Source organism: Chroicocephalus ridibundus, chromosome 9 (genome assembly GCF_963924245.1).
Source record: "Chroicocephalus ridibundus chromosome 9, bChrRid1.1, whole genome shotgun sequence".
NCBI classification, from domain to species: domain Eukaryota; kingdom Metazoa; phylum Chordata; class Aves; order Charadriiformes; family Laridae; genus Chroicocephalus; species Chroicocephalus ridibundus.
In genome coordinates, this window is record NC_086292.1 from 9,598,602 (window position 1) to 9,613,256 (window position 14,655).

The 14,655-nt window shown below is 42.9% G+C and overlaps 1 protein-coding gene across 3 annotated transcripts in view; it reads left to right on the top strand.

Annotated features, from left to right (window-relative positions):
• Window positions 1–5,738, top strand: part of GPR50 (G protein-coupled receptor 50) — a 44,336-nt gene extending 38,598 nt beyond the window's left edge. For all 3 annotated transcript variants that reach the window (XM_063346629.1, XM_063346628.1, XM_063346630.1), the window contains exon 2: window positions 762–5,738. In XM_063346629.1, coding sequence (XP_063202699.1) covers window positions 762–1,630 — 869 coding nt within the window. In that variant the 3' untranslated portion in view covers window positions 1,631–5,738. The remainder of the gene's footprint in view (window positions 1–761) is intronic.
• Window positions 5,739–14,655: the final 8,917 nt, after the last annotated feature.

Genomic DNA, 14,655 nt, shown 5'->3' on the forward strand with positions numbered 1-14,655 from the left:
TCTGGCAGCAGCTTATTAATCATATTCCTTGACCAGGCCCAGATGGTGTAGGAGTGATTCACCTTCCATATTGCATTGGACAACTTTAATATTAAAGGGACAGAAAAACATACCAAATAAGATAAGCAAAAAAAGCACCATGGCTCCTGGAAGAACACATGCTCCTTAGCATGAACGCTGCAGAAAGTCTGGTGAAAATGTACCTATTCATGTGCAAGAGACCAAAAAAGACCTTTCCAGTGCAACTGCTGTCAGTGCAATGACTAAAACACTGAAAACCACTGTCCCAATTCTTTGGCCCACGATGGACAGAGGTTATGTAAAGCGCCACTATGTGATGTTATAGGAAGTTGTGTGTCCTATATGGTATTTAAAGGAATGAAGTTCTCTGCAGGACAGTGAATGCAAGGTGGCTGCCTGGTCACTACAGCTGTGCTGGCTGATTAACAAGGAGAGCAAGATCCTTCCCTCCTACATAGCTTGGAGGAATACAGGGACCTGACTCACAGCTAGAGCTGAGTTAAGGGTAATACTTACAGTTTAGGAATCTCTTAAGAAGGAATATGCAGGTTAATCGTGCCTAGTTACTCTCCATTGCTGTCACTAGTAGAGCAAAGTCTTATTTTCTAGGGTTTCAAATTCCAAATGGAGGGTAGAGTGAAGGCCGTGAGAAGAGTTAGGCCTAAAGAGGAATTGTAAGTTGCAAGTTGTCTATCTGGACCTACACTAACCTCTCACCATCTCTTCTGGTTTTTTTGTAGGCAACATCTTTGTTGTCAGTTTGTCTGTCGCAGACCTTGTAGTTGCAGTTTATCCATACCCTCTGATCTTGAGTGCCATTTTCCATAATGGATGGACCATGGGAAACGTTCACTGCCAGATAAGTGGCTTCCTGATGGGCTTAAGTGTCATCGGGTCCATTTTCAACATCACGGCAATCGCAATCAACCGCTACTGCTACATCTGCCACAGCCTTCGGTACGATAAGCTCTTCAACTTGAAGAACACCTGCTGCTATCTCTGCCTGACCTGGATACTTACAGTGGTGGCAATTGTGCCAAACTTCTTTGTTGGCTCCTTGCAGTATGACCCCCGGATTTACTCCTGTACCTTTGCCCAGACGGTGAGTACCTCATACACCATCACAGTGGTGGTGGTTCACTTCATTGTCCCACTGTCCATCGTGACGTTTTGCTACCTACGGATCTGGATTTTGGTAATTCAAGTCAAACACCGGGTGAGACAAGACTGCAAGCAGAAGCTCAGGGCAGCTGACATCCGGAATTTCTTGACTATGTTTGTGGTTTTTGTCCTTTTTGCTGTTTGCTGGGGACCGTTAAACTTTATTGGCCTTGCTGTTTCAATTAACCCTTCAAAAGTGCAGCCACACATTCCAGAATGGCTTTTTGTCCTGAGCTATTTTATGGCCTATTTTAACAGCTGCCTCAATGCTGTGATCTATGGGCTTCTTAACCAGAATTTCCGGAAGGAGTACAAAAGGATACTGCTGACACTCCGGACTCCCAGGCTGCTGTTCATTGATGTGTCCAAGGGTGGGACAGAAGGGATGAAAAGCAAGCCATCTCCAGCCGTGACAAACAACAACAACCAAGCTGAAATACACTTATGATTCAGAAGAGTACTATTTATTCTGGATTACAGTTGTATATATAATATAGAAGAGGCTTTCTATGTGTGCATTTCACAGCTGGTGTTGCTGGGCCCCTCATGCAAGGAAGGAGTCTGCTACCTTTCATGCTTAGCTTATCGCTGTGACATTGAGGCTTTGAATAAGGATTTTCAGAATGGAAATGACTGACTTTTGTCTTTGTTCTGTTTTCTTTTTAACTTTCACCATGTGCCTAATTAATTGGTTTGGTTGCTTTTGCCATAAGCATGCCAATACCCTTGAAAAGGGAAGCGTTCAGAGCGCACAGAGAAATGCAGTTATGATTGAAATGCAACCTTCAAGAGCTGGCAAAATTGCCATGTATTACAAACCAACCTTTCTCCCCTCCCTGTGAATAATATTTTTTAGCATTAACATAATCCAAACTATAGCAAACAACGTGTGAACTGCATGACTTTTTACCTTTTCAGTTAGGTAACAGTATTAGCCAGCAGGCGTACATATGGGCATGATGACTTCCACTGTTGCGTACGTTTGTTTTCCTTTTTCTTTTCTCTTAAGGTTTAGAAGCTAGTCTGGGCTAGATGTGAGGCAAGCAAAAGCCAGACCTAGTGAGTGTCTGATGTACTCATTTTAATTCAATATCTACAGACATTAAGTACCCTTGCACTATCCTTCCCAGGCCACGAGTAAGAGTATAACATGTGACATAATCTAATTGCAGGAAGATACTTGGAGCCTGATTCTAATTTAGGCAGTTTCCTGTCATGGCCAGCATTCATGCCAAACATCTTTCAGAAGTCCCTGCTACATGAACATCATAAAAAAGATAAACATAGCGGAGTCCCATCTGTTTAATGCAGATGCCGGTTTTCAAGTTCCAGTAATATTTACACTTGCAGACAAAGGGAGAAGGGGAAGGAAGTGTTTGTTCCAAACATCTCTCCTTTTGCTCACCACATAACATGAATATGATGGGGGAGAAAAAAAAAAAAGCAGATAATTTTTTTCCATTTTATTCATGTACAAAGCTGTAATTAATTCATGGAGCCGGGAGAGGAAAGCTACTTAAACACATTCACGCATCAGTTCTCAGTTAAAGCCCAAACTCTGTTATCTTTGTCATTGGAAACAATGTCCTGAAGTGCTGGGAAGGGCTATCACATTAGAAGCAAGCACATGGACACAGATAAGGCTGTTTCTTTAATGGAGTGTAAGGGGGGTGACGGCAGCTGTCTGTAAATATGACTTGTTTTTTTTCCTTAGCTTCATGGTGAATTCATCTCCTTATGGTTTTAAATGTGTGGATCCTGCTTTGAAACAGTCCCATAAAATCACGGGTAAAACTCCCCCAGTGCAACTCTGTCCTCAAGCTAGCAAACCTGGCTTGATGCTGGTGTACTGAGAGGCATGGTGGGAGCTGTGTGATGGAGAGGAGCAGGTCTGAGCCCCGTGGGTCTAATGAGGACAGCAATCAGCCCTGCTCCTGATCAGAGAGTGCAGTCTTCTCTCTTTGATCATAGTCAAAGCAGGACTAGTTCCCAGGGCTGAGCCCTGAAACACTGAGAACCAGACTTTGCAATAATAGCATGTGGGTGCCTAGAGATGGAGGTACGTAGGATTTACAAAAACCCTGAGCAGACTAAGTGCCTAATCCTTAGTGAAGTTCACAAGCCATTTGTTCATTGCTTGCTGAAGGCAAACTTATTGCTGAATGTCCCCTCTGCTGATTTTTGGGGGGGAAAAGGAGTTGATAGAAATTAAGCCCCTTTATGATGTGGGTCAAGAAACATTGCATGGTGCATTGCTTCTGTGAGGACTGCAGCATGCGTGCTGCCACGTGGTGAAGGTTGCTGCAATGTAAGGGGGGGTCTCTCTTTTTATAGGGCACCCTAGCACTTCACAAAGTTTCAAACTCGAACATCTCAGCCACTTCAGATTATTATTGTTTTAAAATGCACCACAGACAGCCTCCCATAATAGGAATCAAACTGTGTTCTGTTTTGGCCTCCTCTTCTGCCCAATCATGGCCAAATAAAGGTATCTTGACCCTCAGAAATAATGTCGTCCGTTTGCCTTCCAGCAAAACCAATCTGGATGAATTCACGCCATTCCATGCAAACAAAATCATTTTGAGTCAAACTTGGATAAGAAAAGCACCAAGGAATCCATAACTGCAGGAAGTGTTTGTCCCATCGCACCAAGGAGATGTCATGTGTTCTGTGACTAGTCTTTAAAGTTGTTTGCAATTAGCAACAACGGTGTTAGTTAGAATCACATTAGCAAATAATTTTAAGCATCTAGCACCAAGCCAAATATACTCCTTTAAGGCAATCATGAAGAATCTTGTACAGGTTTGCCAAATATACCCCACAAATGGGGTTTCATCTTATGGATCCGTGTCTTCTTGCCTTCACTGAACATTCAGTTAAAGTGGTATTTTTTTTTCTTTAAGCTTGTATTTGCACTATTTCTTATTCAGGCTCCAAAGTAGCAGCCAGTGAGCATTTGAACCAAACCAAGTAAGCCAAAGAGGTCCCTAACAGGCAAGCATGGGAGTCTCTGCTAGCACCTGGTGGGAAGGGGGGCAGCAGGAGCATGATAGAGCATCTCCCCAGGTCTCGCAGAGAGTTCCTGCTGAACCAAACTATGCAAAGTGATGGGGGGATCTGCTCGTCTTCTGCTGTAGGGGTCTGAGCCCGACTCCTGCCCAGGTCTTTGCAGGAGCCAGGCTAAATGCCTGCTGTGCTGGGGTGGTTCCTGAGCAGTTCCCTGCACGTGGAGACCCTGCCACTGCCCCGCAGCATGGCGATGGGTCTGCGATGGGCACCATCCATCTAACAACACAGAGAGCTTGTCCTAGCATGACCCATTCAGAAATGCTTTGGGTGTCCATGTGTAAGTGAGGGCTGCCCAAGAGTGAGCCTGGAGCTGGGATGATTCAGCCACCATGGTTGGAGTCCTGAGCTCAGTCCTGCTGGAGCTGAGGTCTGCAATATGAAATGTGAAAAGCAGGGAACGTGGCTCCAAGCAGAAAACACTGTGCCATTTGCTAGCACTTTGATACAGAGACAGTTCTTAGGATAGATTTTTATACTGGCTTATTTTAAGACCACCCAAGCAGCTCCTTATTTTTATGTTAAGGAATGGTTAACAGGGTACAGAGAGTTTATTTTGTTAACATTTGTTTACAAAAAAAGGGAAGTGTGTCTTAAACTCAGAATCCTGAGCAGTGTCAGAATTTCCCTATGGGAATTTATCTTTAATCCGAATTTGAGCTTTCAAGGAGATCCCACAGCTTAAATCATGCTCTGCCAGTTCTGCCTGTTGCATACCTGGCCTTAAGTCACAGAAATAACATTGAGATCTCCTATAAACTGCTTTTAGATCACTTGCTCTGGATTTGACCTGGTGGTGTTGAATACGTATTCTAGCCCCAAACTCTAAAATTATCACAGTGGACATAAACTTATGGAGAGGTGGTATTGCTGTGAAGGAAGGGGAATCTCTTGCCACTAAGAAATACTTTTGGATGTTGCTAATGAATGTTGTTTAATCTATTTAAGAAGAATGTAAACAATAAATTTATATATAAATATATATTGCATATGCTGTTTCCATTTCATCATTTGATTAAGAATCCTTCAGTATACTTCCCTATTGTTATTTTTGTTCGTAAAGTAGATTCGTTCTCCTTACCTGTTAAAACTGTAATAAATATGCCATTGGCCTGCTTATTGATTTTTTTTTTCCACTTGCGTTTATTTTTTAATAAATATTTGGAACAACAGCTTGGGTTTTGTTGACTCCCAGCAAGCATATTGAATTGACAAATATAATTGAATTCAGGCATACCTCAGCTGCTCAGCTCAGACTTGGAAGAGAATGACCCAGTGCGTCTGAGACATTTCCTTGAATTCACATGTTTTTCTTCCACCTGCCCGTGACCCATCTGCCTGATGCACTACAGCCTTCCCCATGAGGGAAGAAACTTTCTCTGTGCTGCCATTGGTCTAATCACTGTGTGTCCCTCCAAGGCCCTTTGCCTTTCTACGTCTACCCATCGGGTGCTATGGAAGCAAAGACTGCGCCTCATCCGTTTCCTTGCCCTACAAACAGCATTGCAGCTGGGAAGGAGACCGCAGACAAGCTGTGTGGGAGCGGCAGTGGTCACAGGTCAGGGCACGTGGTGGCATTTGGGTTGTAGGGGAGGTTTGGGGACAGAGAGAGTCCCCCTGGGCTGGAGGCACAGTGAGGGCTGCCACACACTTGGTCTCCATCGAGGAGCTTTGTGAGGAGCATCGAGGACTGCTGGTTTTCTTTATTTTTTTCCCCATCTCTGTTTTGGAGCAGATTTTGCTGTATTCATGCAGTTCTTCAGACAATAGGTTCTGCCCGTGGCTTGCAACAACTGTATTTCCATGCTGACTTGACTGGAGTCTCTGTTTTTTGCAGAGTCTCAGTGCCACTTCTGAAGCAGGGGTGATGGGAGTATGGAGGGTTGTCCAGTTACAACTGCAACTTGAGCTCTCTATTTGATTTTTTACGCAGACCAAGCGCCTTGTTCCTGTTTCCTAACCAGATGCCATGTGTAATCATGGTGTTAAGGTAGTAAAGACTGAGATTATCCATTAAAACAAAAAATTGCTGAACAACCATGGAGCATGAATGAACAAGCACTGTCCATTCAATGACATCCCAGACCAGTACTGCTACTTTTTTTGCTAATATTTTCCATCAGGTACTGGACTTCATCTGCCCCTTCCACAGTAAAGCCTGCAATGCTTGGTGATGTGACAGGCTGAAAGTAGTGTTTATAATAGTTGGAGGTCCCAAAATGTCTGTCTGAGTAGAGTTGCTAGAAAACCCTTGCATGGACTCATACCTGCTGTTTCTGACATGTGGAACTGACTGAATTGAACTGTCACAAGTGAGGTGGTGTTATTTATTTACTTACTTCCCAGAAAGTATAGTAGCTGGGAGACAAGATACAGCTATAAAAGACAAGAGGTGTGATAATTCAACACCAGGATAAAATCTTGCTCATGGTGACTATTCAGAAATCAATATTTGTCATAATGTATTTACTTCCACCTTATAATTTATAACTTGAAGCTAGTCAGTAAAGAGCTGCTGCATACGTATTTAGAATTTTATTGGAAAAATGTAAATTACTGGGCCTAATGCAATATTTCTTACCATAAAAGCCCTGAGATAAGAAGTGCAGAATGTGCTTGCAAGAACTCTGTGATGGGATATGCAAATTTTTTCATTGGTGATAAGAACCATAAAATTTGTATCACTCATGAACTACGTTTGTGAATGGAAGCTCTGTAATATTCAGTTACTGAATTTGCATTTTATAATGCTTGTTTGTAATATCCATTACTCATATGCTATAAGTAATGCCCTGTACAGCAGAGAGATAATTTACAGTCTGGGGTCAGTTTCCAGAGCAAACAAAGTGGGTCTGAACCATTAACTGAAATATGTTTCTATGTTTTCTCCCAAGCATGGTCTCCCAATAAGGTTTTTAACTCAAATAATAGCTTCTAAGAGGCCAGGGAAACTTAAATGTCTTTTAGATTAGTGGCAACGGCTGTGCAGTCATGGCTTGCTTAGATTGTCTTTTAAATAGACTAAGCCATCAAACCATTTTATAAATCTGTCCAGTTGAAGAACATAATTAATTTTATATGTAGAATATTTTACAGGTAACACGTTTAATAAATTGTGATGTCTTTCCTTCGGCATTGTGCTCCTCCTGTGAGCAAAACTTCTGAATTTCCCTGGAAGCATGATGTAAAATTGTTTCCTCACCTGTAAGCAGGTTGCTTTGCCTCCAGGTAGGCTTCCAGTGGTTTTCATAAGTGTTTAGGACAGAGGTATTAATGTGGTATCAAAATACAAACGTGCCCTGGGTAAAAAGTGACAGCTGTTTTCCAATTAGAAGAAAAAAAAAAAATATGGAAAAAAGCGCAAAACAATTTGCAAGAAAAAAAATTGAAAGAGACATTTGTGGTTGAAATAAGAGAGGGATTGTACTTACTCAAACTGGGACCTGGCCAGGGCAATAAAGTTAATGAACCTGTTAATATAAAAAATGACCCAGGGATTTTTATGGTGCTGGGGCGCACAGCCCGTGTGGAGCTGCGTGCCTGGCCGTGGGAGCCCCTGCGGCACGAGCATGGGAAAGGGCAAAACAGCAGGTAAAACTAAGGAAATCTAGAGAAAACCAGAGTGTACGTCTGAAAATATTAAATGCACAAATGTATTGGTGGTTAAGATAAGAGTTATGTAAGATTTTGCTTTTTTGTTTTTGTTTGTTTTTTTGTTTTAAAGAAAAACAACATTTCCTTTTCTGACACTTTTGAAATATTACAAAACACTGTCAGTCACCTTAAACACTCGTTTTTTATGGGTATTTGTCCTACCATCATCGCAGCACCCTGGCTCCCTGCGATGCCGGCCTGGCACAGCTGGGGACAAATAATTCCTTTCCAGCTTCTCCTGCTTGGAAATGGGTCGAAAAAAACGTTTCAGGAGGCCGGGGAGGTGCAGTACCACATCGGCTTGTGCGGGAGCCCAGGCCTAGGCCACGCTCGGGCCTGTCTCAGGCTGAGAAGGCCGCCATCGCCACCGCAGCAGCCCCTCAGCGCCTCGGTGGGATCACCCGAGGAGCCTTGAGGAGAGCGGGGCTCTGCATGTAATTCACAGACAGATCTTGAAGAAAGTATTTTCCCTCTTTCCCCTCCTCAAGCTGTCATCTAGTTGTAAACACAACAAACTGCGGTCAAACGCTCCTGAAGGACCAGACCGGTTCAGTTTGGTTTGGTCTGGAGGGCCCTGAGCTGCAGGGATGGTGACCTGGGCACAGCTGGGCTGCTCAGGGATTAGATGGGGCTGATGGGCTGACGAGCTGCCCCTGTGCAGGGCTGTGTCACACCCAGCTCCACGGCCTTAAATTGCCCGCAGGAGAGGTTCTTCCCTTCTCCCCTGGCAGAGTATGGCTGGGAGAGGAGGAAGGTGCTGTGCTGGGGCCACTGTGCCTGCCCCGACTGCTGGCAGGGCCCTTGAGGATCTGCAGAGCTTCAGCACTCAAAGGTGCTGCAAAACTGGGCCCACGTCTGTGTGCATTGGGGACTGGTGAGACCTGGCCATGAGAGACACCTTGCTGAGGTAGGAGGGGGCTGTCCTGCCCCGGGAGAGGGGGGGTGCTGAGGCAGGGGAGGCTGGCTTTCTTGGTAGAAAGCTCTTTTTGCTAGGAAGTCAAAACACATTTTGGAAAGCAGACGTTTCCTGTGGAAAAACAGGGATTGTTCTATTCCGGTGGTTTTACCTACCCTGCTGGTGGTGATGCAGGAATTAAGGCTACAACAAGGGGCTTTTTTCAGTGGCAAAAACCTGTCCTTGCTGCTGTCCTGTGTTGGCAGTGCCCACCGCACGGCCTGACTGGCCCTGCCGAGCTGCTGTGTTTGTGATTGTGCTAAAGACACTGAGCCCCAGTATGCCCAGCTCAGCCTGGGATGTGTGAGAAACTGTAAATATTTAGGCAATGAGCCAGGTTAAACCCAACTTCAGCCAGTCGTAACCAAGCCATGCATGAACATGGCGGCAGGGCCAGGAACAGCCCTTATCTGCAAACCCTGAGGGCAATTTCTTCCACACAAGACTCTCCCCTGCTGTGCCCTACACCAGAAATTAACTTTTTCCTTCCTTCTCCATTGCCACTTCTCTGTCTTCCAAGCAATACTGAGGGCTAATCTGTAGGAGCCCAGGTCAGCAGCCCCTTACCTGTGGGCCAACACTGAAACAGAGGAATAGGCAGGTGAAGGAAAATGAGCTGTGCCTTGGCCTGAAGCCCCCTGAATTCCAGCATAGATCTTACTTATACTGCTCTCCTCATTGTATAGAGACATATATATATATATATATACACGCACATGCACAGCCTGGGTTTTCCTAAAGGAATCAATACCAATCATAACTTACGAAGTATTGACTATATGAAAGTTCTGATTTTTCTCCTGAGTACTTCAGAACAGATAGAAAAATCAGCAACTGCTGATAATGTTTTTCTGCCCTTGGGAAAACTTGTCACAGTTACCTGTTTATCTTGTTTATTTTGACATTTTACTGCCTGAAACTGCTCTATAACATAAAAACACATGCAGGGTGGTTAGAGGTGAAGTCTCGCAGATTCACTTATACTTGAAGAACTGAAAATCAATAAGCTACAAGCAACAAGGAAAAAGTCTTTTTTGTGCTGGAGGTGGAGGAAGGCTGGTATTTTTATTTTTACTGAAGAAATATCAGGGAATACAGGGATTTGCACTTTGTGTATTAGTGACTGGAGGGTGTAATATGAGCTTTGCTTTAGCGGCTATGCACGTGCTTTTCCCTTGCTTTTTCAGTAGGTGATGGAAACCTTAGTTTATTTTTGGCATGTTCTTAGGGCTGCACAGAAAAAGAATTTGAGGGTTGATAGTACAGACACTGAATGGTTCCTGCGCTCAGCATGTTTAAAATGTGAAGTTTGTAGAAGATGAAAAGCAAGGCAAGTCCTGCTGGCTGGTCTGTATGAGTCCAGCTCTGTAGCAGGAATAGGCACTGCTCAGTGCCTTCGTGCACCTCGCTCTGTAAGAAATCAAAAATGGGGATGCTTCTCCCCTTCTGATCCCATCTGTAAACTGGAGATGTTTGGGCAGGCTTTACTCCAAGAAGGAAATAAAGAGGGTTTTTTTGTAGCTGTGGGTCCTCAGGCTGACAGACTGTGTCATTCCAGATGCCAGACCTCTCTCCCACTCCATTCTCTGATGCTGAAATTTTGGAAAGCAAAGAATAGTTTTTACCGCTCCTGCCCTAAGAGGCGGCACCTTGCAAGTGCTTGTAGCTGGTTGCTTGCCTTGGAGCATGTTTGTGGGTATTGTTGTTTGAGGACTTACTGTTACATACAAGCGACCTCTTTGAAGGTGCACCAAGTTAGCTTGGAAGAACATGTTTGGTGATAATAGCTGGGATAGTAGTTGCACAATCTCTCAATCTTCATGCTTTGTGGAGTGTGATAATCGGGCTTTTAGATAAGGAACAAATTGTAGCTCTCTGAAACTGTGCTGTCATCTGGGGCTGCAGCATGGAGTACTTATTACAGACTGGGATAGCCTTCTTGTAACAATTTTTATAGGTCTCTTCAGTTCTGGATGTTTGTCTCTTGATTTGGTCATAACTCAGACTTCACTGCACAGTTGCATCTGAAATTCACCTTTGAGCCTTTGAAGTAAAATGAATCACAAGCAGCTGTCTGAATTGAGAGATTTCATATGAGAGGTATGGCTCAGTGTTTAACAGAAATTACTATTAGCCATTAAACCTCCCAGCTGCTAATTAAATGGACTAGAATGTGTAAATCCATCCATATTTTCCCTTTGCAGCCAGATAGAATTTCATTAAGGCACTTTAGTAGCTGTAAAGGGGTAGTAGCAGCCAGCATTTTGAGGTATTTTGGTTTTAGTGAATTGTGTCACTCTCGTACTGATACTAAATATGTTAATGGTATGTCTAATAGAATTTATTTTTGTTTTGGCAGGGACATTAGGATAAGCAGTAGCTCAGCAAAGAATAATTTACAGCTGAGCTCAGAGGTGGTGCTTAAATCTTTAAGTCCATAGTTGCTGTAGTTTTTAGAAGCATATGTAAAAAGAGCTAGATAACTTTGTATACAAGCCTATTTGTCAAACATTGCATGTCAAACACTGATTTAAACTGCAGTTCCTTCATATGATCAATGTGGAAAGGCTCCCTTTTTCCAGTCTCTGTTCTCATAGCTTTTGAGTTAGTTCCTGGCATTGACATTGGTTTTCTATCTTTTGTGTCAACTTGAAGAGTGGATGCTGCCTAGTGGTTGAAGCAGGGGACTGAGTAGAGGTGACAAGTCAGGAGATCTTGCCGCTGTTCTTGCTTCTTTCTCACTTGTTTTGTGACCTTGAAATGAAGCATGCTATGTTTTTTCCCTTTGGTACAGAGGTATAGTTAATTACACTGCAAAGCACTGAGGATGGGACAATTAACATTTATCGAAGGGAATTGCACAATGATTAAGCCTTAATTTGCTATATCACTTCTTTCTTTCTCATTAACCCTGCTGAAGCAGGACCTTTGAAATGAAAATCAAAGGTGAACATCATTCTTAGAAGTGTAGAGGACTGAGTTAAGTCAGCTGCAACAAGGCTTTGCAGACCTCCTTGTATTTTATTGGCCTGAGACGAAACACAGGATGCGTGGGTACTGGCTAACAGGTTGTTACGCTGCTGCAGTCCTCTGATAGTTTTTTCTACTGATTTGCTTCTCTGTGTGTGGAGATAGGAGGAAAAAAAACAAACCCAAACCCCATGTGGTGGAAAACCACTGACAACAAAGAAATAAGGACAATTGAGTTTTGATCTGATCTTCTAGCTCGTGATTTCCCCCTGAATGTGGTCTATGAAAGGCAGGAATATGTGCACTTTGCTATTGATGCTTCACGTGTAGGTTGGATATGGGTTTGCTTGGGAGGATGGTAACTTGTCAAAAGTAGCTGTGAACAACAGGGGGAAGTTTTTAGCAGGACACTTGGATGCCAAACACTGTGGCCAAAAGCATCCCCAAGTACCCAAATGGGGTTGTGATCTGCTCAGCCTTAAAAGGAGTAGGGTCCTTTTGTCTGTCACAGAGCAAGTGTTGTGGGAACAGTCAAAAGCAGCGGGGGAAAGACAGACCAGATCTGTGTGCCATGTTTTATTTGATTAAATGTCTAAAGATCAGCACATTGGAGTCCAGTTGAGCTAATTCATAATTTCTCTCATTGTATTTGTTGAGTTGTTTTAATGCAGAAGTAGGATTGATTTTATTTTAGTTTATTTGTCGTTCATATTAATGTGTACTATCTAATTCTGGTGTATTGGAGGCATTGTGGTATCTTAAGAGCCATTTTTTTTTGGTGAAAATGATTAGCCGTAATGAAACATTATCAGATTTGCTGCAATACTATCTGGCCACATTGAGTAATTCTCCCTCCAGAGCTTGAGTCCTACATATGTATTTGTGGATTAAACCCCTACTCTAAGTTTAGTAGGTAGAAAACAGTAGGAGTGACCTTTTCTTTTTGTTTCCCAGAGGAGTGAACAGGACTAATTCCACTGAAAGCTGTGTTTATGCTAATGTAACACTAGTGTAGGAGGAGAGCTGGTCCAAATCCAGTATGATTTTCTTAACAGTTAGAAAGACTCCAACTCCTAATTTCTAAGTTACATTAATGGGAACAAAAAATGGAAGTGAAAAGTGATTCAATGGTACAAGTATAAATACATAAAAGAACAATCTTAGATTGCTCCAAGAGTTAAAGTGCAGACAAAACTAACAATATCCATGATGTCTCGGGTGGGGTGGGGAAGTAATATATTCAGCTGGCATGGGTCTAAGGATTTAGCTGGAGTTAACGTGCAGAAGCAGCAGCTCTTTAAAGGGCTGGCGAGGCAGGAGTTACAGCCTGTGGAGAGGCTGGAGGTCAGTCTATCTCACTATACTGATTCCTTCTGGTATTAAAAATTCATTTCTGTACTCTACAAAACTACAGACTACATTGTGTCTGAATTGGATATTCTTAAATCTAATGGATGACTCTATTCAGAGAGAGAAATTGGAGATTCTGCATTAATATATATACACACAGGTAATATTGTTGCTACTGCTGGAGTCTTTCAATTTGAAGAAACGTAGGAGGTTGTGTGAACTAGTTAGCGATGCATTTCTGTAGAAAACACATATTTTAACCTAGAGTGAAAGTCTGTCAAAAGTGAGGTATAATAACTTGTGCTCTAGAACAATATTTTATCACTTGTCACAATTAGTTGTAAAATAGCATTCAGTGCTTCAGTTGGTCAACTAGACCAAGATCCCTACTGCTTGTAATTCACTTGGGATAGATTTTGTGTAGATGGGACAGGACACATTAGGGGTAAATATTTTGCAGACACAGTTCACAGCTACTGTGATATTAAATATTTGTTATATTACCTGCTGGGTTTCATTATTCAGAAAGATATCTAGAGCATTTGTAACCATCCTTTCCTAAATGATTTAACTGCTTTTAGGACAGTAGTCAGCTGTGTGGAATTCTGCTTAATCCCTGTGCCTGGTCTTTATTAGTTCCAGGTTCAGGAAAGCAGCTCATGTAGTGACTTCCCTGGTTCTTTGCAATGTGCCTTAGATACCTGCTTCTCTATTACCCTGTCACTGGGGCACGGGTGGTTTCAGTGCTCAAATATGGCCCTAAAAGGATATATTGCAACGGAGTAAGGCAAGAACCCTGAGAAACATGGGCCTGAGTTAAGAGACCACCTCAGTCCTGGACTAAGCTGGGGATATGGGGATATTTGAGCACCTGCCTGGCTCCCACTGCCTTTGGCTCTAGCTGAGATATTGGAATATTAGCACTATGCCAGTAAAGAATAATTAACGTGATGGTATTTCTTTCTGTAAAGGGAAATGCAATCAGTTTTTCATTTGACTTATTTCTAGTAACAAGCTGGTTAAATCAGCTATTAAATCAAGTGAAATGAAGGTATTCTGTTTTATATCCTCTATTCTGTTAACAGTGGAGAGTATAAGTCAAAAGGGAAAAGTAACATCAATAAAGTCTGCAAAACTGAAGATGAACAGTGATTGCTCTGAGGGTTCCCTGGTCATGGGATCTACGTGCTTGGTCAGTCCAGAGCTCTTCAGTCACTTATGCCAGAAGCACCATCACCCTGGCTTGAGACAGATGGCTTGGCCTGTGGGTTGCACTTTGGCCACAGAGTCCTTTGCAGTGCACAGCACTGCTTGGGAAAACCTGTAGAAAAGGCTTTGGTAGTCAGCCAGACAAGTTAGTGCTCATCCAATGTTTATTTTTAGGTCTCTTCTTGACAGGTAAAAACAGGATTGGGAGTCTAGTGGTCAGAAATGGGGACTAAAGCGTCTGGAGGAAAGACTGTAATGTGCCAAGATTA